Here is a 20,102-nt window from a genome sequence, read left to right as displayed (position 1 = left end):
CTTATCTCTGTCAGCACCCTATCCTCATTGCTAAAACTGTCAGGGTCTGGCATTTGAATTTACCCTGCTGATAAGTAAATAGCCTCTTACTGTTTCATAGATGCTGGCCAAGATGAGACTCTAGTGACAGAGACAAAGGACTTTATTACGCACGGCACATTAAGCAGCATAAGCATAATGTTTACATTGGCTCCCTTGCCCCCCAAGTCCTACAGGGGCAGCATGGAGGGCCCCAGTAGATGCCATGCATACAATGGGTTTGTGTTGCATCTGAGGAACACTGAGCTTGGGGAACCCACCTGTTTTATAGCAGGAAACAGGCAAGCCTGCTTTTTGTCCTAGAGGGAGGTATTACTTCATCCCTCAAGGTTGCTCACTACAAACACAAGCCTGAGAAATGGCAAAGAGCAGTTAGGACCCTGTATCCTTGGGATACCCAGGAAGACTGTGCAGGGACGCCACGGCTCATGGCCTGTTGCCTCTCCCAGGAGTTCCTACGCCATGTCCGTTTCCAGGCCATGCTTGTCTCTCTTTTTTTTTGCGGTACGTGGTCCTTTCACTGTTGTGGCCTCCCCCGTTGCGGAGTGCAGGCTCAGCGGCCATGGCTCACGGGCCCAGCCGCTCCGCGGCATGTGGGATCTTCCCGGACCAGGGCACGAACCCGTGTCCCCTGCATCGGCAGGCAGACTCTCAACCACTGCGCCACCAGGGAAGCCCCGCTTGCCTCTTTTTTAAAAGCTCCGCTTCTCAGTCCTGATCAGCAGTTTCTGCTGCCCTTCTCTAGTCTGTCCAGCCTGGATCATGGCAGCAGAAACAAAGAAAAGAGAAACTCAAGCTCTTTTTTTTTTTTCCCCACACCGTGGCACATGGGATCTTAGTTCCCCTACCAGGGATCATATCCACACCCCCCTGCATTGGAAGCACGGAGTCTTAACCACTGGACCTCCAGGGAAGTCCCCCCAAACTCTTTTAAGATCACAGATGCAAAAGACTTAAATAGATCTTAGCAGGTCAAATACAGCAGTATAATTAAAGAATAATATATCATAACCAAGCTTTTCTAACATATAAGGATGGCTCAGCATTAAAGTTTATCAACATGTATTAACAGACTCAAGGATAAATTTCATTCATTCATTTAGCAGATACATATGGGCCCAGGGTTGACAAAAATGACAAAATTCCAGCCCTCAATGAACTTACATTCAAGTGAGAGACACAGACAGAAGACAAAGAAACAAATACATAATATGACATCTAGTAGTGACTGGTAAAACTGAGAAAATAAAGCTCCAGTGAAGTGATAGATATCAGCAGTTTCACATGGTTTCACCTAATACATACATGGGAATTTAATATTTGACAAAAGTAGAAATTCTTATCTGGAGGAACAGATAAATGATACTGGGGCAATTAGCTAAACTTTCAGAAAAAATAAACGTAGGTATTTATATTTCACCTTTTATAAAACTACATTTCAGATAAATTAATGGCCTAAACCAGAGAAACACACAAGACCATAATAGCATTAGAAAAAATATTGGAGAATATGCTTATCACCTTAAGGTATAAGAGGCCTTCTGAAATGAAAGCTAGAGCATTGAAGACAAAGACTGACACATTTCTTTCTGTATCATGTGGAAGGAGAGCAGAAGTGGTGTGTGCAACTGGCAGGAAGTATCATTAAAGGGCTGGGGGCCTCTGCTCTCCTTCTTCCCTGTCTTCCTTCTTGCTGGGTGGAATACATAAATGGTGGCTGGAGCTGGAATAACTGTCTTGAATCAACTTGGGAATGAAGACCTTGCAAGGTGGACCAACAGGATAATGAAGTCTGAGCCTCTGACAGGATGGAGGCCAATCCAGCCCTGAACCAACTATCACTGAACTCTTATGTGAGCAAGAAATAAAGCTCTTTCTTGTTTGGGTTGTGGTTATGTTGTGCACTATCACTTTGCACCTGAATCTAATCCTAACTGATACACCTTCTCAGCCCTAGGTGAAAGATCATGATTGTTTGTGTAAGCCACTGGTTCTCAACTCTGGTCGACTTTTACAGTCACCCAGGGAGCTTTTAAAGAACACCAGTATCTCACCCCAGACCAATTACATCAACACCTCTGGTGGTAGGGTCCAGACATGGGTATTATTATTATTATTATTATTTTTGCGGTACGCGGGCCTCTCACTGTTGTTGCTCCGGACGCGCAGGCTCAGCGGCCATGGCTCATGGGCCCAGCCGCTCCGCGGCATGTGGGATCTTCCTGGACCGGGGCATGAACCCGCGTCCCCTGCATCGGCAGGCAGACTCTCAACCACTGCACCACCAGGGAAGCCCTAGACATGGGTATTCTTAAAAAGCTCCCCTATGAGTCTAATACGCAGTAAGACTAAGAAGAATTAGTTCAAGCCAATAAGGACAAACTTCTTCCCCTCCTTCCCAGTCTCCCTTGTAGTAGGAGAGGTCATGGACCTAGTTCTGGCCTGTGATACCTAAGTGGAAATCCGCTGAGATTGTTTCTGGGACAGTGTTTACATTTCTGATAAAAAAGGAGCCTATGTGGCTGTGACTGTTCTTTCTCCCCCTTTCTAGCTTTGAATCCAGAAGTGATGTCCAGAGCCACAGCCACCATATATGGTGAGTATGAGGCACCAAGGATGAGGACACTAGACAATACGCTAAGGCTGGAGAGTGAAAAGGCAGAGAGCCTGGATCTCAGGGTGCATCCACATAACTAAACCAATCCCAGTAACTCCTTACCTTCAGAAAAGAAGGGAAAAAATCCAACAGCCCTTATTTGTTTAATGAGTTTTCTGTTTATTGCAGCAGATCACATTCATAACGGAAACATATACAGGTGTTTTGGATGCACTTTTGTAACATTTATCATGTGTACAAAAAAATTGTACACGAATGTACACAGCAACATCGCTGGTAATAGCCCAGACTAGAAATCACCTAAGAATCCATTGACGTGAGAAAAGCTCAATAAATTTAGTAAATTCACATTATAGAATACTATGCAGCAAAATAAAACAATAAGTCTGCTCATTTTCTAAAACATGGTATCTTAGATCTCTAAGACATGGTGCTGAGGGGAAAACGTAAATTATAAGACAGTAAGTATATAGAGTATGAAACCATTTATTCTGAAGCACACACCCATACACTAAAAACAATACTATATATTATTCTGTGCGTGTAAGGGGGTGTGCTTGCATATGGAAAATGTTTCGGGGGAGACAGCTAGCTGCCTATGGGGACAGGGCAAAAGGATTGGGGCTGTGGTTGGGGTGGTAAGAAACTTTGGCCTTATTTATAATTTATAAATTTTTAAAAAAGGAATGTAATCATTTACCTACTGTCCAATTAAAAATACCCAAGCAAAATTTTATATTAAAATTAACAAGAAAAAAGAAGTTCTACTTTTGGGGGACTCTTCTCACTGAAATCACCTTTCTCATTCTCTGCCATCTCTGACCTCTTGGTCTCTCCTGTTCATCAAGAGCAGACCCCAGCTCCTGGATCCTAGCCTTTCTCCTGCCTCTGCCATGACACTAACCTAGGTGACTCCCACAGGGATACAGATGACCCAGTGTAGGTCTGAGTCCTCTCTGCAGAGGTCTCCTCGAGCTCTCTTTGGGATCCACTCCCATAGTCCCATCTGGGACTCCTCTATCACTGGCACCTGCTCCATTTCCAAAACGGCTGGTGGAGACACCCTCCTTTCCTTCCATCTTACTTGCTCAGTGACTCCCACGAGCATTACTCTGACTATTTTGGGATCTTTGATCCTTTTCTCACCTGTCTATCCATTAGATCTCTTCTGACTGTCTTCACTTCCCTCCCGATCCCATTTTGCCAACACCCTCAACTCTCTTGTACCTCTCTCTGGCAAAATACATCTTTAGATGAACCCAAGTGTTGGCTTTCTCCATGAAGTCACACATAATCATATCACGGTAAATTCATGGTCACCATTCCAACAGGGTCCTTAGTGTTGCTCATTAATCCCTCTCCATTTCTCTCAGCTCTAGAACTTGAACCAATCTTACTCACTACTCCTTATTGTACCTCATCTCCTCAAACATTCCTGCTCTCCTCACTGGGTCCCAGTGCACCATGGCCATTCTCACCTCCACAGAATAGTAGCTGCCTTCTCCAGTTCTTTTTTGCCAGCTGGTGCATCCAGTCCAACTGCTTCTGGTGTTGGTCATTAACTGCTCACAGCTACCCCCTTCTCTGGGAGGGTTGTCCATGGTCAGTGGAGCCTCCAAGAGCCAGAGATGCCTGGAAGATTAGCCCATGCAGGGCTGAAGCAGAGTTATTAAGCCTTGCCTCAAATTGGGACAACCCTGAGACATCATTCCGGCTCCAGGGCTCCCCAGAACAAGCTGAGGAATACTCCAGCTGAGGCTACATCTTGCTGAGCTCCATCCCCTGCCCTCTTCTTAGGAAAGGATTCTAAATGCACAAACCAAAACCAATAGGATTACAAATAAAACTCATTACACTGATAATAATAATAATTATAATGCAAACTTGTAATACAGTGCTATGTGTGCTGATTTATTAGTGAATTAAATAACAAAATCTAGCATTAGGTCAAATAATGTCAAAGTAGAGATCAGAGTAAATGATATTTCAGGATATCTGCCACAACTGAAATGCAGTATGAATTATAATTTCTATTAGTGACAAAGTCAAGGGTACTAAAGGTAGCACTACAATTTCACTCTACATTCATAATGATAGGAAATACTAAATTTCAGTTAGAGTTTAGTGAGAATAAAGATGTGATTTTTTTTTAAAATTTTCCCCTTCCAAGTTCATGGTACTGATTTCTATTCATGGACACCTGGAGCTCTAGTTAGGATCCCATTCTGGACAATTTATAGGCCTAGGAAACTGACATTCAATTCATCCAGCCTCATACTGAACACTCATATATGCTTCATAACAATTAGAAGGGACAAGATGGTTTAACCTCCCTCACCTGCCCAAGAGTCTGGTTAAGGAACTTTTCAAGGGTCTTGACTCAACTTCCTTATTCTCAGGTAGTATCAGTGAGAGATGCCTTAATAGGGACTCGAAATCCAGGAGAGCTCACCAAATTCACCAAACTCACCAGAAGAGCACAATGGCCTTAGTGATGGTCACATTTCCTTGGCCTGAATCAACTGGCATCCTTCATCAATTCCTTTCACCCTTTTGACAGCCACATGGTGTTATACCAATTAGCAGATGTTGTTTGTCAGGCTGGGCTCAGATCTGTGCAGAATTTAGGGATGGAAATAATGTTATAGTTGCCCTCAAGAAAATTAATATTTTCTGGGATGAAAATTAGATTATTAGAAATTAGACCAAGACGGCACTCTCTTCTTTCCCACCCTAAATTTCCTAAAGTAACAGAAAACATAGTTTGTTTAAAAGTGTAAACCTCCCACTTTTTCTCCATTAGAAAGAGTAACATCTGGAAGAGAAAAATGGTGGTGGATGGCAATAGCAGTGTGGAACCGGGAACTAGGGAGTCTAAGGAGGCAAGATGGTGTGAATGTTTTCTGGTTTTGATTCTGGAGATGGAGGAGTATGTCATTAATATTATACATTGATAAATTATTCATTAGCTACAATATTAACAGCTTTTTCAGGTGTTCAAGCACTTTTCATGTGTTCAGGTTTCTTACGCACTTATCATCTAATTTAAATCTTTTCACCCAACAGTAGAGAATGCCCTGCCTAAAGGAATGCAGAAAAGAGACACAAAGCTTGTGCTTGATCCCCAAGATTAGAACCACTGCATTCTTTCCCTTGGGCTGGGAGAATGCTCTGCACCTTTTTGGATGGATTAGGTATACAAATGACCTAGTTAGTGGTTCGTAAATTTGTGTGTATCATGATCCTGGGGGAGCCTGTTAGACATGTATTTTCTGGGGCCCCAATCCTGAGATTTGGATTCAGCAAGTCTGGGGTGACACTCATAAGTCTGCACTTTTAACAAGTGCCCCTGGTCCACTTGTGTCATCTGTTTTAGGCATGTCGTTTGTAAACAGCATGTGACTGGAAATTTAAAAATAGGTCTTAAATTCCCTTTTAGTCACACTCACAAACTTGAAGTCATTTCTGTCTCCAATTACGATCCTGCTCAGAGGAGTTCAGGCCTAGGATACACTATTAGGAAAACAACTGTCAGAGCAAAGAACAAGCCCACCTAAGAAAAAAACAAGGAAACTTGATTAATACAGAGTAACCGGGCAGGCTAGGAGACTGAAGAAGCCAGACACACACACCTTCTCCCATGGATTGTGTGGCGTTCATTAATGCCTTTAGTGTCGGACATACGATTGTTCAGTGAGAATTGATTAAAAGAATAACAAATACGTGGACACACAAACATTAAGACAGATTCTCCAGTATTGTTTTTCAACTTGTTATTAAACTCGTTTGATAAAATGAAACCTCATATTCGCCTTTAATGTTATTTTGAAGTTTCAACATAAATACGGTGTCTGAAAATAAAGCAATAGACAAAGCGGCGCTGTGCAGCATCACGGTCCAAGGGAAGTGGTGAGTAGAAGTGGATGAACGCGGAGGAAGAAGAAAGGGTCGGAGGTTTCGGTTGGAGAAAATGAGCGTACCTCCCACCATCAGTGCCGGACCGGAAATAGGGGCGCCGGGCCGCCGGCTTCCGGCGTCATTTCGCCGCGACTTCCTGTGGAGAGCATGGCGACTCTCGGGGGTGTCCGCTGGGTGACCCGAGTGAGGCCCGGGGCATGCTGGGGTAGGCGGGAGGGCGGCGGGTTTGTACCGGGCTCACTGAAATATTCGGGGCATGAGGCTCTCAGGTCCGACCTCAAAGGCTTATGTGACTGTCGTAGGCGCTGGTCGCCGCCCCGAATCCCGGGGCATGGAGGAGCCTGTGTACCTCGGCCGTAGCGCAAGCCGCCTCGCGGAGCCAGGTAAGTGCAAGTTCGGCTCCAGTCTCGCCCACGCCCCGACCCCTCCTCTCCTGGCCTACCCCAGGACTCCTGCCCCAGCCCCAGCTCTAGCTCTGCTGACCCCGCTCGCAGGGCGAGGACGTGAGGGTGGAGGGCGCCTTTCCCGTGACTATGCTACCGGGAGACGGCGTGGGGCCTGAGCTGATGCACGCTGTCAAGGAGGTGTTCAAGGTGAGTGGCCTGGGGGAGTCAGCTAGCAGGGGCGATGGCCTGGGTTGCAAAGGACTTACTCGATTCTGACCCTGCGATTTTTGACACCTGCCCCTGAAGGCTGCCTCTGTCCCAGTGGAGTTCCAGGAGCATCACCTGAGCGAGGTGCAGAATATGGCATCTGAGGAGAAGCTGGAGCAGGTGCTGAGTTCCATGAAGGAGAACAAGGTGGCCATCATTGGTATGTGTGCCTCCTTGCTACCGCACCCATGTTAGTTAAAATCAAACGAATAAATGTTCATTAACCTTTCCTCAGCACACACATAATACATTAACTCTCCCGAGCTCCCACCACTGGTGGCCATCAGTGGGAACCCAGTTGGAAACCCAGGAGTTGAGAGATTGTGTGCCTCTCATGCTGTCTATGCAGGAAGGCTCCATGAGTTTGCAGTCTGTCATGGGGCTACATTATGGGTCACCAAGTCTTGTTAACTGTGTTTCTAGAACGCCATTTCTAGCTGCCTCTTTTCTTTTGTCTTCCCTTCTGCTTCCCTACTGTAATCGCCTCATTAGATTTTTTGGCTTTCAGTTCTGCCCCTATAGTCCATCCTCTACAGCTCTTCCCTTGGAAAAACCAGCATGACTTTCAGGCCCAGCCTTAGTGTAGGAGAGTAAGCTCTTTATGAGCTGACCCTCAGCTTTTCTGCCTTTGTTTCTACAACACTTGTTGTGTGCTTTGGTCACACCAGACTATATTAGTTTCCAAATACATGTACAGTCTTGACTTTTGCTGTTCCTTCTGTCACAGTGTTCTCCTTTTGGTGCCACCTCTCAGAATCTTTCTCACTCACTGTATTAGTTTCCTAGGGCTGCCGTAACAAATTACCACAAACCTGGTGGCTTAAAATAACAGAAGTGTATTCTCTCCCAGCTCTGGAGGCCAGAATCCTGAAATTAAGGTGTTGGCAGAGCTTCTTCTGAAGACTTGGGTAGAATCCTTCCTTGCCTCTTCCAGCTGCTGGTGGCTCCTGGCAGCTGCTGGCATTCCTCGGTGTTTCTTGGCTTGTAGATGCATCAGTTCAGTCTCTGCCTCTGTCTTGATATGGTTTTCTCTACTCTGTGTCTGTGTATCTGTTTCTCCTTCTTTTCTTGTATAAGGACTTGTCATTGAGTTTAGAACCTACCTGGATCCAGTGTGATTCCGTCTCAAGACCCTTAACTTATTATATCTGCAGACACTGTTTTCCCAAATAAGGTCACATTTACAGGTTCTGGGGGTTAGGACATGGGCATATCATTTGGGTGGTTCACTATTCAACCCTAGTACACTCACTCAACCTAAGGTCTGGCTGAAGTGCCAGCTGTTCTATGGTACTTCCTGATGTTACCAGAGGGAATTTCTTCTCTGTGCTCCTGTGCGTGTTGATAATACCTCTCCCATGGTATTTATCATTTCTTTCATATTAACTGTCTTCCCCCAATGCATTGTTTGCCCCTTGAGGACAGGAATTTGTGTTGTGTTTTTCGGTTGATATCCCTAGTGCCTGACACATGATATTCAATAAGTGCTGGTTGAAAGATGTCAAATATATAGACATAGAAACATCAAGAAAGATCTATTAAACCCAGGCTCCTTTTTTTTGAATATATATATATATATATTTATTTATTTATTTATTCTGGCCGTACTGGGTCTTAGTTGCGGCACACGGGATCTTTAGTTGCGGCATGCGTGGGGGGTCTAGTTCCCCGACCAGGGATTGAACCCGGGCCCCCTGCATTGGGAGTGTGGAGTAGTCTTACCCACTGGACCACCAGGGAAGTCCCAAAACCCAGGCTCTTTGATAACATGAGAAAATTCTTTTCTGTCCTTTTAGGTCATCTTGAAGTTTCAACATAAATTAAATTTGGTGACTAGAAATGAAACAGTGGGCAAAATGTTTCTGGTTTTAACTACATTATTTTCCTTTGCCCCTTGCCTCCAGAGGCATTTAATGTCACTCATTTGGGAGTGGGAGATGGGAGTCTGGGGTGGGGGTCAATGAGGGGATTGGACACCAATCTGGGTTCCCTTGGGCTTGGCCTGTGTCTAACCCCCCCGCCCCCCACCTCAACTTTGTTTATGCAGGAAAGATCCACACCCCGATGGAGTATAAGGGGGAACTAGCCTCCTACGACATGCGGCTGAGGTAGGTGGTGGGAGGACATGGGTGAGGGGTACTGGGGCACCAGGCACAGTGCTCATGGCTCTGCCCCATCCCCAGGCGTAAGCTGGACTTGTTTGCCAACGTAGTCCATGTGAAGTCACTTCCTGGGTACAAGACTCGACACAACAATCTAGATTTGGTGATTATTCGAGAGCAGACAGAAGGGGAGTACAGCTCTCTGGAACACGAGGTGAGGCCCTAGAAATTGCGGAGGGCAGGGGTGAAGGCGGGGAGAGAGGCACAGCTCTTTCCCTTTTTTCTAGTGTCACCCAGCTGCTTCTCTCTTACGCAGAGTGCGAGGGGCGTGATTGAGTGCCTGAAGATTGTCACTCGAACCAAATCTCAGCGGATCGCAAAGTTCGCCTTTGACTATGCCACTAAGAAGGGGCGGGGCAAGGTCACAGCTGTCCACAAGGCCAATATCATGTGAGGGACATGGCTTTGCATGGGGTAGGTTCCTGGGAAGGTAGCTCCCTGCACTCTTTATCGGCTGAATGTTCCCTTTGGCCCATGGACAGGAAACTGGGGGATGGGTTGTTCCTGCAGTGCTGTGAGGAAGTTGCTGAACTGTACCCCAAGATCAAGTTTGAGACAATGATCATAGACAACTGCTGCATGCAGGTGAGGCCCTCCCGGTGTCTCCATTCTCAGTGCTGAGCAAGGCAGGGAATAGGATTTACGTCTCTCCTCCATGCCCACATTTTGCCCCCAGCTGGTGCAGAATCCTTACCAGTTTGATGTGTTGGTGATGCCCAACCTCTATGGGAACATTATTGACAATCTGGCTGCTGGCCTGGTTGGGGGAGCTGGTGTGGTCCCTGGTGAGAGCTACAGTGCAGAGTATGCAGTCTTTGAGACGGTGAGTGAAGTCACCGCCTCCCTCAGCCCTCTCTGTGCCCTTCTTCTGACCTCAGGTCCCCTTGATAGCTCTCCCCCAGTGCATCCCCCTCCTAAGTGACCCTGGCCTGCTCCTGTCCTCCCAACCCTTACATCTGCTCAGTGTTCTTGGCCTTACCTTTCATCCTAATGCCCTTCCCTGACCTCAGCTTCTGCAGAATGTCTGCTCCCAGTGACTCTGGCCTGCTCCTCTTTCCACAGGGTGCCCGGCATCCATTTGCCCAGGCAGTGGGCAGGAATATAGCCAACCCCACAGCCATGCTGTTGTCAGCTTCCAACATGCTGCGGCATCTCAAGTAGGTCACTGCCAGCCCGGGGAGGCAGCTGGCTGTTGTTTGGGGAGCACAGGTGGGGAAACCGGGGGGACGATGTGGGGGGAATCTCAGTTTCTTTCTGTCCACATTGGCAGTCTCGAGCATCACTCCAACACGATTGCAGATGCAGTGAAGAAGGTGATCAAAGTCGGCAAGGTGAGTTTAGAAAGGCTGTGGGGTTTAGGGTTTCGGCAGGACTTCCTGGGGAACCTGAGTTGGAGCCTCCTCTCCCTCCAGGTCCCAGGAGCCTCTGCTCCCTGCTTTTCCCCCAGTCCTGTCAGGGCTGTTCATTTCCCTTCTCTTGGCTGCTTCATCCTCTTCATCTCCTTTGCCTCCTAGTTCCCGTCTGCTATTCCCCCTTTCCTGCTCCATCCATTGGCTCTTTAATTGGCCATCTTAATGCAGAACCCGCCGCAGCTTCCTATCTAAGGGGAGATGGAGGAGCAGAGGGAGAGAGCTGGCAGGATGAGGCACCAGTGTCACCTTCCCCACACCTGGAAGCCCGTCCTCATCTGCCATTCCCCTGCCGTCACCTGTGCTTCCACCTGGTCTTCTCCATTTCCTCCGACGCATCCTTCTCCTGTCTCCAATCTGCATTTCCCTTCTCACTCATGCTCAGCTTCCCACCCTCACCCAGGCCACAGCAGAGCTCCAACAGTGGCTCTGGCCCTCAAAAGACAGGAACGGACGGGCCCACGCTCTTCCAAACCTGGCCGCCTCCTTGCATCTCTGCTGCACTGTCTTCTTTTTCTGGCCTTGTCACCCTCTTTGGATTCCATTTCCATCACACTATCCTGCCTTCATGGGCTCTCTTTTCTTCCCCACGGCTGTTGCCGGTGGTGGCTGTAGGTGCGGACTCGAGACATGGGCGGCTACAGCACCACAACCGACTTCATCAAGTCTGTCATCGGCCACCTGCACCCCTATGGGGGCTAGAGCCCTTTATTCCCTCCAGCCTCACAAGGACCATACACCTTCCTTCGGTACAGTGGACCAGAGAAGAGCCCTAAACCTGTAGACCATTATCACCTTCTGGACAGAGCCTAGGTTGTCTGGGGCTGGCTTCCTTAGGGAACTTAGGTGGTGGGGGGTTAGGGATGGGGCCCAGGCCACAGAGGTGATGACAATTCTCCCCCACAGGTTCGAACTTCTCACATGGGTGGTTATGCCACCTGCCAAGACTTCACTGAGGCGGTCACTGGTGCCCTGTGTCCAACCCATAGGTCCCACCATGTAAGGTGTCCAATAAAACATGATATGAAATGATAGGACTCGTGAATTTGTTTTTATTTTTATTGGGCTATAGGGGATGGATTGAGAAATATCTCTTAAGTTATGCCCTACTAGGGAAATGTCCATTCTAATTTTCCTGGGATAGCTTTCGGAGTTTTTTCTTTTTCTTGGAGCTGCTGCTCTTGCTGGCAGCAGCCTCTTCAGGTCCACTGCTGACAGGCTCCTCCTTGGAAGAGAATTTCCTCTTTTTCTTGGGGACCCTCTTGTTTCCCGACTCTTCAGGGTCACTATCTGGTTCCTCTTTGGGAAAAGATTTCTTCCTCTTGGTAAGACTTACACTGCCAGCTGTCTCTTCAAGATCACTAACCAGCTCCTCCTTGGAAAAAGATTTCTTTTTTTTGGGTTTGGAGGAGACAGATGGGTCTTCCATTCCATTCTCCTGAGGAGCCTCCTGGGGCTTTTGCTTTTTCTTCTTTTTGGGTCTTTCACTTGTCTCCTGATGGCAGAAAGGGAAAAATGGGCATGAAAGAGTGTCATCCATTGTATGAACATGCACACACTCCCCGTTAGAATTCCAGCTGTTAAGTACCCAGGGCAGAAAGACTGGTGGATGGAAATGGTGTTAAAACTGTCCAGTGTTTCTGGGATGATTTTTAAATTGTATGGCTCTAACTCTGGAAATGCATGTCAAAGGTGACCCCCCACCCCCGCCGGCCAATCACTTAGAAAGTAGGGAGAATACACAATTATCTAAGCCCAATAAGTAATTTACAGAAAACCCTACCATGCTGGTTGCAAAAGAATCATGACACCAAGTTCCAGAGGGGACCCTGAAACATTGGCGGACTGGGCACTACGACAATCCCAGGGAGAATGATTCTAATGTGGCACACTGGAGCCCTCCCTGCCCTCAACCCCCAGTATGAAATGCTACCATTTCTAGACATGTCTGGGAACAAGCAGAGCAGGAATTTACACTACCCCTGGTTGAGGACTCCTGGGAAGCAGCCAAGGACAGAACACACTCGCCCAGTGAACAGGTGTTGCTACAAACCAGCGCTCTGGGCTCTTGAGCGAGTTCTCTCAGCACCTATCTCCTTCCTATAGAATCAAGAGGTAGTTTTAGAGGTTTCAGATCCTTATTTCAGTCCAAAAGCCTGTATTCCAGACCTTGACTTGAGGTGGCATATCCTCTGTTCTGCTGTTTTCTGTCCTACGGCTTAAGATCTTCACTCAGGGCTAAGGGCTGTCTACTACTGACCTCACATTCCTCCGGGGTACTACTGCTGTTTTCTGAAGATGCTAGGGCAATCGCAGCCAGCCTTTTCTTTTCCTTCTTCAAGCGTTTCTTCTCCTGTTTCTCCAGCTTCCTAGTAATCTCAGCAGCCGCTTCCTCTGCCTGGCCAAAGAAAAGTGCTGAAAAGGCTTGAAGACCTCTGGTTCCCCAGGTCTCTCTCTCGGCTTTATTGGATCAGGCTCATTAAATCAGTTTTATGCCTCCACTCTACATGGTCAGGCTAAGACAGTTCATCAACTCCAACAGCCAGCTCTGGTTCTCCCCACCTGACCTGACCCAAACTGACCTGAACCATTGCCTCCTTCATGACATCCAGATTCTTTCGTGGAATCTCTCCAGTCTCATAGAAGGACAGCCGCTCCTCAACTTGTTCTCGAAGCTTCTCCCCAAATACACTGGTAGGTACCTCTGGATATGCATGTAAGTAAACATAACACGTCAGTCTCTAAAGGGACAAACTACTCACCACCCCCAGTATTCCCTCTACCCTCAGCTTCACTCAGACCCAAAGTATCAACACTCACTAGGTGAACTGCTGTTGACGAAAAATACTGCCATCATTGTAGAAGCTGCTAGGGTAGTCAGCCTCCCTCCCTCCCAACTGCCAACTTCCCCACCCATACCAGAGAAGCAATCAATTCGTGAGGCAATACTGCATTTGTTTGCCAGGTATCGGGAGATGCGGCCTTTGTTCTTGGCAGCTGCTCGGCCAATGAAGGTAGAGTGGAAAATGAGTCCATATTTTGGGGTGTTACCCCTTGTCTTCAGGGCTCTGGGAGAAGAATATTCAGCGCAGAGTTTTAAGATCAGAAATTTCAACCGCGTTAGCTAAGGCAGCGCCTCCCTTCCCCTCTTCCCCCAGTTTCCAGGTAAGCCTCAGGCTGGGATGGGTCTCTACCCCACCTCATGCCAAGCCACCACTCCCAGAGGCAGAGGGAAGGCATCCAATGTCGCTGACCTGGAAAGCTGGTCCCTGTGCTGGGCCCAGGGAATCACTCAGACACCAGGACTGGCCATCACCCCCATAGCAGAGGCCTGTACAGGTCAGGGAGCCCTGGTCAACCATCACTGTGATCCCCAAAAAAGCAGTGGGCACCAGAAGTGGCACCTGAGTGTGGGCAGGTGCCCTCACTGGTACCTGAACAGGGCCTTTTCAGCCCCAAGGATCTGCACTGTGGATGCTGGATACTTGGCCAGATTGGTGAGACTGCCAGCGTGAGCAATGAGACGTGCACCTACCTGGAGAAGGATTCAAGGAATTAGAGAAGCTGGGATTGCCAACCTACCAACTGCATAATCCTGCTTCACCTCCTCCCCATCAAGTACAACTGGGGAAGATACGATGGGTCAGGACATACAACAATATAAATATACATGGTAATTCCTTAATCCCCCATTTTTTGGTTTCCCATGACGCACCGCTTCCCCAATTAGGGCGGACAGGCTGGGGGCTACTTGGCTCATCTTGGATCGCAGGTAAGTGTGTAGGCTTTGGCGGTACTCTGACAAAGACACCACACGACTGGAGAAGCTCTCGATGTTTATCAAGTCAATGGCTGATATGTCCATGCCTAAGGGACATCAAGTATGAATGCACGAGCCCAGTATTCAGAGCCCTGTACCTTATTTTGGCTGCCAGGCTCTATACTGACCCATGGAGGACCGCGAGGCATCCAGAATAGCCTTAGCCTTGGCTGCATCCATTGTCAGCTCCTCCAGCTTCTCCAACTTTTCTTCATTCAGCTCCCTTCGGTTTCCAATGAACTGAGCAAGGCGGCAGTATGTAGCATTGTCATTGATGATCTTTACCAGCTCAGGAAAGTGATACCCATACCACTCCCTGCAAAGAGCCACAATCACTCCATGGCCCAGCTGCCATGTCTCAAAGCTATAGCCTCAGCCCTCTCCAGATCTACTCTTTGCCTGGAGGAAACCGGAACAAATCAGATCCAAAACCTCAACTCCATGTCCCCCCATTCACAATACAGACCAGGCAAAGGGCCTGGGCTGAGGTGTATATGGGGTGTTTACTCTGCCTCCTCTTTCTATACAGTCAGTGTAAGAACACAGCCTGTGGTAAGCACCAGGAGACCCAGCTCCACCCCACATGGTTCTACCCACAGGAGCCAGTCCTGATCTCAAGATTCAAAATTAGCTAAACCACAGACCCAAGACCTTGTTTCTAAGGGGTGATCACCCTTGCACTTTACCTGACACGCATGGAGAAGGTATTGATGTCCTTATCCAGCTGGTCCAGGAGGCTAATGGACTGGATAATCATATTGTCCACTCGGTTCACATTAAACTTAACTTTGGCACGAGAATAGCTGTGTCCCAGGCCCAGTTGGGCTTTACAAGCAGACAGATCGGTCAGACCCTTCACCAGGTTGTGGAAGTGCAGACGGACTCCTGGAGGAGGGCAAGACTGTGAGCAAGGAAGGGCTGAGCTAGCTCCTGCACCCACGGGCACCCACCAGCCAAGCAGGAGGGCTTCCAAAAAGCAACCTTAAGCCTAATGAGTTTCTAGACACCCCCACTCAGAATTCAAAGATGTCCATAGATGGTCTCACCTCGAAGGATTTCGGCTATGACACCTCCAGTCTGGCAGTTGTACCCTAACTCCTCTTGTATAGCAGCACCTATCTTGGGGTCCCCAACCCCCAGGAGCACTTTCTTCTTTTTGGATGGTAGGTGAGTCTCCAAGAGCAGGCGGAGGTCCTCATGAACAACACCTCAGGGCAAAGAACAGAGATCCCACTAACATGCTGAACGATGCTTAAATCATAAAAAGGAATCCTGTCCCCTCAACTGATCACTGACAGGCTGATCTTACGTTGGTCTTGCAGAGCATGCTAGGACGGTGTGCCTAGAGCCCTCCCCTCCAGGCTTTGCTCAGAGACATGGAGACATCAGTGATTATACTCAGGGGATTGACAGACTCAGGTCATCACTGCAAAGCCTGCATCAACCATGGGAGGAACATGACTCGGGCCCAATAACGTAAGTATGAAATACATTACTGAAAGCTTAAAAAACACCCTGGAGCACAACAGGAGCATTTAGTACTGGATTTACCTTCTGGGACCAAACCTCTTTCTCTTGGCTTTTGGTATCAAAATCAGTTGAACAAAGTAGCAGAAAACCACATTTGATTGGGTCTAGTATTATACCAGTCCCCCCACCCCAGCCAGATTTCATTTAGGAATCATTTATCACTACAGTGCCCACAAGAAATAAAGCCTACATCCTAGATTGTGCAATTTAAAAGGTTAACTGTAGCAGGTTTATCTCCCTAAAATATTTAGTGGCAAACTCACCTTCAGACACAGCGTTGGCATTTTCCAAGGCAACCTGGGACGAGGAAAAGGGACAAAAAGCCACGAGACGAACGATGTTGTGGAACTTGCCCAGGTTCAGCACGCACTCCTCCACCTGGGGGGGAGAAAGACGAATGAGTGGTTTCCTTCTCTCGCTCTTGCCTCTAGGGCGCAGTAAAGCAGCTGCAGGTCTGGACCAACCGAACGCTTTAAAAATGAACGGATCACGGGCCCTAAATCCCGGTTCCGCTTCATCGGTACGGGGTGGAGTCCGGGAGACTTTCTTTCTTTCTTTCTTTTTTTTTTTTTTTTTTTGCATTTTTCATATAGAGTTTTATTTGCTCTCTACGCAAAAATGAAAATCCGCATTTTGTAGAGAGTGCACACAAATTCGAATGCGGGAGACTTACTCTTAAATGCTTCAAACACGATTCTAATCACGAATCCAGGTAAGGACCCCCTGCTCTTGAGCTGTAGCGCACAGCGCACCCCCCAATGCGCGGCCGGCCACGTGGGAGCGCGCGGTGCATGCTGGGGCCCGCGCTGCCCGAGGGGCTGCGGCGCGGCCAGGCGAGCCCACCGCGCCCACTCACCTGCGGCAGCAGCAGGCTGATTTCCTCCACCTCCTTCAGCGCCAGCAGCGCGTAGCCGACCGCATGCTCGAAGAGCACGTGCAGCAGTACCTGGAAAAGGAGCCGGGGCGCGAGCGTCAGCGCGGACCCCGCGTTCGCCTGGCTTCGCTCCCCGGGCAGGCCCGGGCCCCAGCCCGAACCCAGGCCCAAACCACGGCCTCCGCCTCGCCGGCAACCCGCAACCACTCCTCACCATGGCGCTCGCCCCTAGTCCGGCTCGCACTGCGGCGAGCGGGTTCTGGAGCGCGGAACCAGGCTCCGGAGGCCACGCCCCCGCGTCGTCGGCCAATCAGAGGCCGGGGACTGTACCTTTCCGCGCCTTCGGAGGGGGTCCGCCGGGGTGGTACGGCCCGCAGGGGGCGCGAGTGCGGACTAGCGGGCTTTTTCCGGCCTCCGCTGAGGCTTGGTTGCCGGGGACGCGCGGGGCCGAAGAGGCAAATCAGTTTGGAAAGGCTCTTTTCCGGATAACTGGCCAATCCCTCATGTTTTCATCCTGTAAATTACGGGCAGCAGAGCTCTGTGGAATCCGGGCTGGAGGCCCCCGCGCGGGCCACGGCGATCCTTCCGGGCAGAAACTATTACGGAGCCCCACTGTCTTCAGCGCCGGGGATCTCTGCACTCAGGCGACCTCATGACCCCCTTCGTCCCCGCCGGGCACTGGGGACGACCCTGTCTGGAGCCCCGGGTCCACGCGCCCTCCCCTCCTTACCGGGACGGAAGCGGGGCCTGGGGTGCGCTGGCGCAGACCCTGAGGCATCGTGATTCCCAGCGGCTGGCTTCGTGCTTTTAAATTGTTTTTTATTTCTTCTTAAAAATAAGGGCAGGGCCTCCCTGGTGGCGCAGTGGTTGAGAGTCCGCCTGCCGATGCAGGGGACACGGGTTCGTGCCCCGATCCCGGAGGATCCCACATGCCGCGGAGCGGCTGGGCCCGCGAGCCATGGCCGCGGAGCCTGTGTGTCCGGAGCCTGTGCTCCGCAACGGGAGAGGCCACAGCAGTGAGAGGCCCGCGTACAGCAAAAAAAAAAAAAAAAAAAAAAAAAAATAAGGGCAGCAGGCGCTGAAGTAGGAAAGAACGATGATCCCATCTCTTCCTAGGTCGGTTTCTCGTTCCCTCCTTCTGCAGAACCCTGCTTCTTTTGCGGGGCCACGTGTCGCCCGCCCTAGTGTACGGCCCTAAATTCTTAACATCCGGTTAGCTCCGAGTGAACTGGAGCTGCTTCCGTGTTCTCGGGGCAGCTTTTGGGCACTCGGGCGACTATTTTGAAATTACTTTTGCTTTAATAATTAATATTAGAGTTATAAATCCAAAACTTGGTTACCCCAAAGTGGTATATATGCTGGTAAATTTAAAAATAAGTCATCTTAAGGGGATTTTTTTAATAACTTAAATTCCCACAGCTAACGTGCATTTATAATTTTAAGGTATTCTTAAGCAATTCAGTTATTTGACAAGATCCAAGTACTGAGCTCACTCTTTTTTTTAAAATTATTATTTATTTTATCTTTATTTTTGGCTCCGTTGGGTTTTTGTTGCTGTGAACTGCTTTCTCTAGTTGCAGAGAGCGGGGGCTACTCTTCGCGGTGCGTGGGCTTCTCATTGCAGTGGCTTCTCGTTGTGGAGCATGGGCTCTAGGCGTGCAGGCTTCGGTAGTTGTGGCACAAGGGCTCAGTAGTTGTGGCTCATGGGCTCTAGAGCGCAGGCTCAGTAGTTGTGGTGCATGGGCTTAATTGCTCCGCGGCATGTGGGATCTTCCTGGGCCAGGGATCGAACCTGTGTCCCCTGCATTGGCAGGCAGATTCTTAACCACTGCACCACCAGGGAAGTCCCTGAGCTCACTCATAAAATCTAATAAACTTTACTTAATCTTAAATCTTAAAATCTCATAGTCTCAATATTGCTTGCAAATATGCTTGAATTTTGTTACATGTATCCAGTTACAGTCATGAGTCTGAATCAGTCACTCCATCTCACATTTTAAAATGGAATTGCAAAATTAATCTATTACATCAGAATATTAAATTCTCTTAAACGTTATAATTACCAAATTAAATAGAAGTTTCCAAAATGTAATGGAAGGGCTTCCCTGGTGGCGCAGTGGTTAAGAATCTGCCTGCCAACGCAGGGGACACAGGTTCGAGCCCTGGTCGGGGAAGATCCCACATGCCATGGAGCAGCTTAGTCCCCGTGTGCCAGAACTACCGAGCCTGCGCTCTAGAGCCCGTGAGCCACAACTACTGAGCCCACATGCCACAACTACTGAAGCCCGCGCACTTAGAGCCCATGCTCCACAACAAGAGAAGCCCGCGCACCGCAATGAACAGTGGCCCCTGCTTGCTGCAACTAGAGAAAGCAGTTCGCAGCAATGAAGACCCAATGCAGCCAAAAATAAAATAAATTAATTTTAAAAAAATGTAATGGAAAATGTTAATGCTATGATTGATTTACTTCGTTACTTCTATACTTAATCCTAAATATTCCTGGGGTTACAGGTGCTTATCTACTGAGGTAGGGGGTTTCAAAGGAGAAGTTGGAATGGGATTGCAGAATTAATTTAGACATTCTTGGCCAGCATTAAAAAAGTAGGATGAAAGAATATATGAAATAATAATACATCACATAGAGTAAGGAGTATTGATTTATAAAACTTTTGTCTCAAACATACATATGTATACATATAAATATACACATATACATGTATATACAAATATATATACCATATATATAAGTTATATAAATGCACACTTCTGTGGATTAAATACAGAAAGCCTGAGAGTCACTGAGCTGAAAGTTAACCAGAGTCATACTTTGGATAGATTTGAGTCCTCTGGTTATAAAGGAACCGTGCTAAAGCAGTTTGCTAACTTAGAGGGGTGGCTGAAGGAAAGTGCACTTCCACTAGTGAGGCAGAAAAGCTTATGATTAGATGGGGACATGGTATAAACAGTAAGAATATTTCTTTGGCTTCTTTACCTCCCTCTATTTACTAAACTATCTTCCCTGGTACTTCATAATCCTGACCTCCATGCGCATCTCTGCAGCATGTGATGTCAAAGACCAT

At 48.2% G+C, this 20,102-nt stretch overlaps 2 protein-coding genes and 5 non-coding genes across 8 annotated transcripts; 1 reads left to right on the top strand and 6 right to left on the bottom strand.

The window, feature by feature from the left end:
* Nucleotides 1-6,706: 6,706 nt before the first annotated feature.
* IDH3B (isocitrate dehydrogenase (NAD(+)) 3 non-catalytic subunit beta) lies at nucleotides 6,707-11,830 on the top strand. 2 transcript variants are annotated; one of them, XM_060119970.1, is made up of 13 exons: nucleotides 6,707-6,757; nucleotides 6,877-6,957; nucleotides 7,069-7,167; nucleotides 7,267-7,387; nucleotides 9,275-9,335; nucleotides 9,411-9,543; nucleotides 9,646-9,779; nucleotides 9,872-9,974; nucleotides 10,066-10,212; nucleotides 10,452-10,546; nucleotides 10,660-10,720; nucleotides 11,414-11,547; nucleotides 11,705-11,830. In XM_060119970.1, the coding sequence occupies exons 1-12, from the start codon at nucleotides 6,722-6,724 to the stop codon at nucleotides 11,498-11,500; spliced, it is 1,158 nt and encodes a 385-aa protein (XP_059975953.1). In that variant the 5' UTR covers nucleotides 6,707-6,721; the 3' UTR covers nucleotides 11,501-11,547; nucleotides 11,705-11,830. The 2 variants fall into 2 exon arrangements, with proteins under 2 accessions (XP_059975953.1, XP_059975952.1); XM_060119969.1 differs by having other exon boundaries at nucleotides 11,414-11,830.
* Nucleotides 11,831-11,843: 13 nt separating this feature from the next.
* Nucleotides 11,844-17,328, bottom strand: NOP56 (NOP56 ribonucleoprotein). Its single transcript, XM_060119968.1, has 12 exons — nucleotides 17,237-17,328; nucleotides 17,005-17,094; nucleotides 16,412-16,526; nucleotides 15,665-15,826; nucleotides 15,305-15,503; nucleotides 14,747-14,934; nucleotides 14,514-14,665; nucleotides 14,233-14,333; nucleotides 13,718-13,866; nucleotides 13,381-13,502; nucleotides 13,059-13,196; nucleotides 11,844-12,293 (listed from the first exon to the last, which is right to left on the bottom strand). The coding sequence occupies exons 1-12, from the start codon at nucleotides 17,237-17,239 to the stop codon at nucleotides 11,925-11,927; spliced, it is 1,788 nt and encodes a 595-aa protein (XP_059975951.1). The 5' UTR covers nucleotides 17,240-17,328; the 3' UTR covers nucleotides 11,844-11,924.
* On the bottom strand, nucleotides 13,266-13,336 carry LOC132477166 (small nucleolar RNA SNORD57). Its single transcript, XR_009530191.1, has one exon. It is a non-coding gene; the product is annotated as a small nucleolar RNA SNORD57 (small nucleolar RNA).
* Nucleotides 13,590-13,660, bottom strand: LOC132477167 (small nucleolar RNA SNORD56). The gene has a single exon (XR_009530192.1). It is a non-coding gene; the product is annotated as a small nucleolar RNA SNORD56 (small nucleolar RNA).
* LOC132477183 (small nucleolar RNA SNORD86) lies at nucleotides 14,085-14,170 on the bottom strand. The gene has a single exon (XR_009530207.1). It is a non-coding gene; the product is annotated as a small nucleolar RNA SNORD86 (small nucleolar RNA).
* Nucleotides 15,058-15,187, bottom strand: LOC132477176 (small nucleolar RNA SNORA51). Its single transcript, XR_009530201.1, has one exon. It is a non-coding gene; the product is annotated as a small nucleolar RNA SNORA51 (small nucleolar RNA).
* Nucleotides 15,983-16,050, bottom strand: LOC132477185 (small nucleolar RNA SNORD110). Its single transcript, XR_009530209.1, has one exon. It is a non-coding gene; the product is annotated as a small nucleolar RNA SNORD110 (small nucleolar RNA).
* Nucleotides 17,329-20,102: the final 2,774 nt, after the last annotated feature.

This window comes from Mesoplodon densirostris, chromosome 16 (genome assembly GCF_025265405.1).
Source record: "Mesoplodon densirostris isolate mMesDen1 chromosome 16, mMesDen1 primary haplotype, whole genome shotgun sequence".
Lineage (NCBI taxonomy): Eukaryota > Metazoa > Chordata > Mammalia > Artiodactyla > Ziphiidae > Mesoplodon > Mesoplodon densirostris.
The sequence above is the reverse complement of the archived record's forward strand: the minus strand, read 5'-3'. Positions and strand labels throughout refer to the sequence as shown.

What these genes read in the sequence shown, in the direction of transcription:
- IDH3B (XM_060119970.1), top strand. Translation starts at nt 6,722, where the DNA reads ATGGCGACTCTCGGGGGTGTCCGCTGGGTGACCCGA. An exon ending in GTGTCCGCTGGGTGACCCGA is followed by an intron (nt 6,758 to 6,876) that starts GTGAGGCCCGGG and finishes TGACTGTCGTAG; the next exon opens with GCGCTGGTCGCCGCCCCGAA. An exon ending in AGTATGCAGTCTTTGAGACG is followed by an intron (nt 10,213 to 10,451) that starts GTGAGTGAAGTC and finishes CTCTTTCCACAG; the next exon opens with GGTGCCCGGCATCCATTTGC.
- NOP56 (XM_060119968.1), bottom strand. An exon ending in ACCTTCTCCATGCGTGTCAG is followed by an intron (nt 14,935 to 15,304) that starts GTAAAGTGCAAG and finishes GGCTCTTTGCAG; the next exon opens with GGAGTGGTATGGGTATCACT. An exon ending in GTACCCCGGAGGAATGTGAG is followed by an intron (nt 12,294 to 13,058) that starts GTCAGTAGTAGA and finishes TTCTGCCATCAG; the next exon opens with GAGACAAGTGAAAGACCCAA.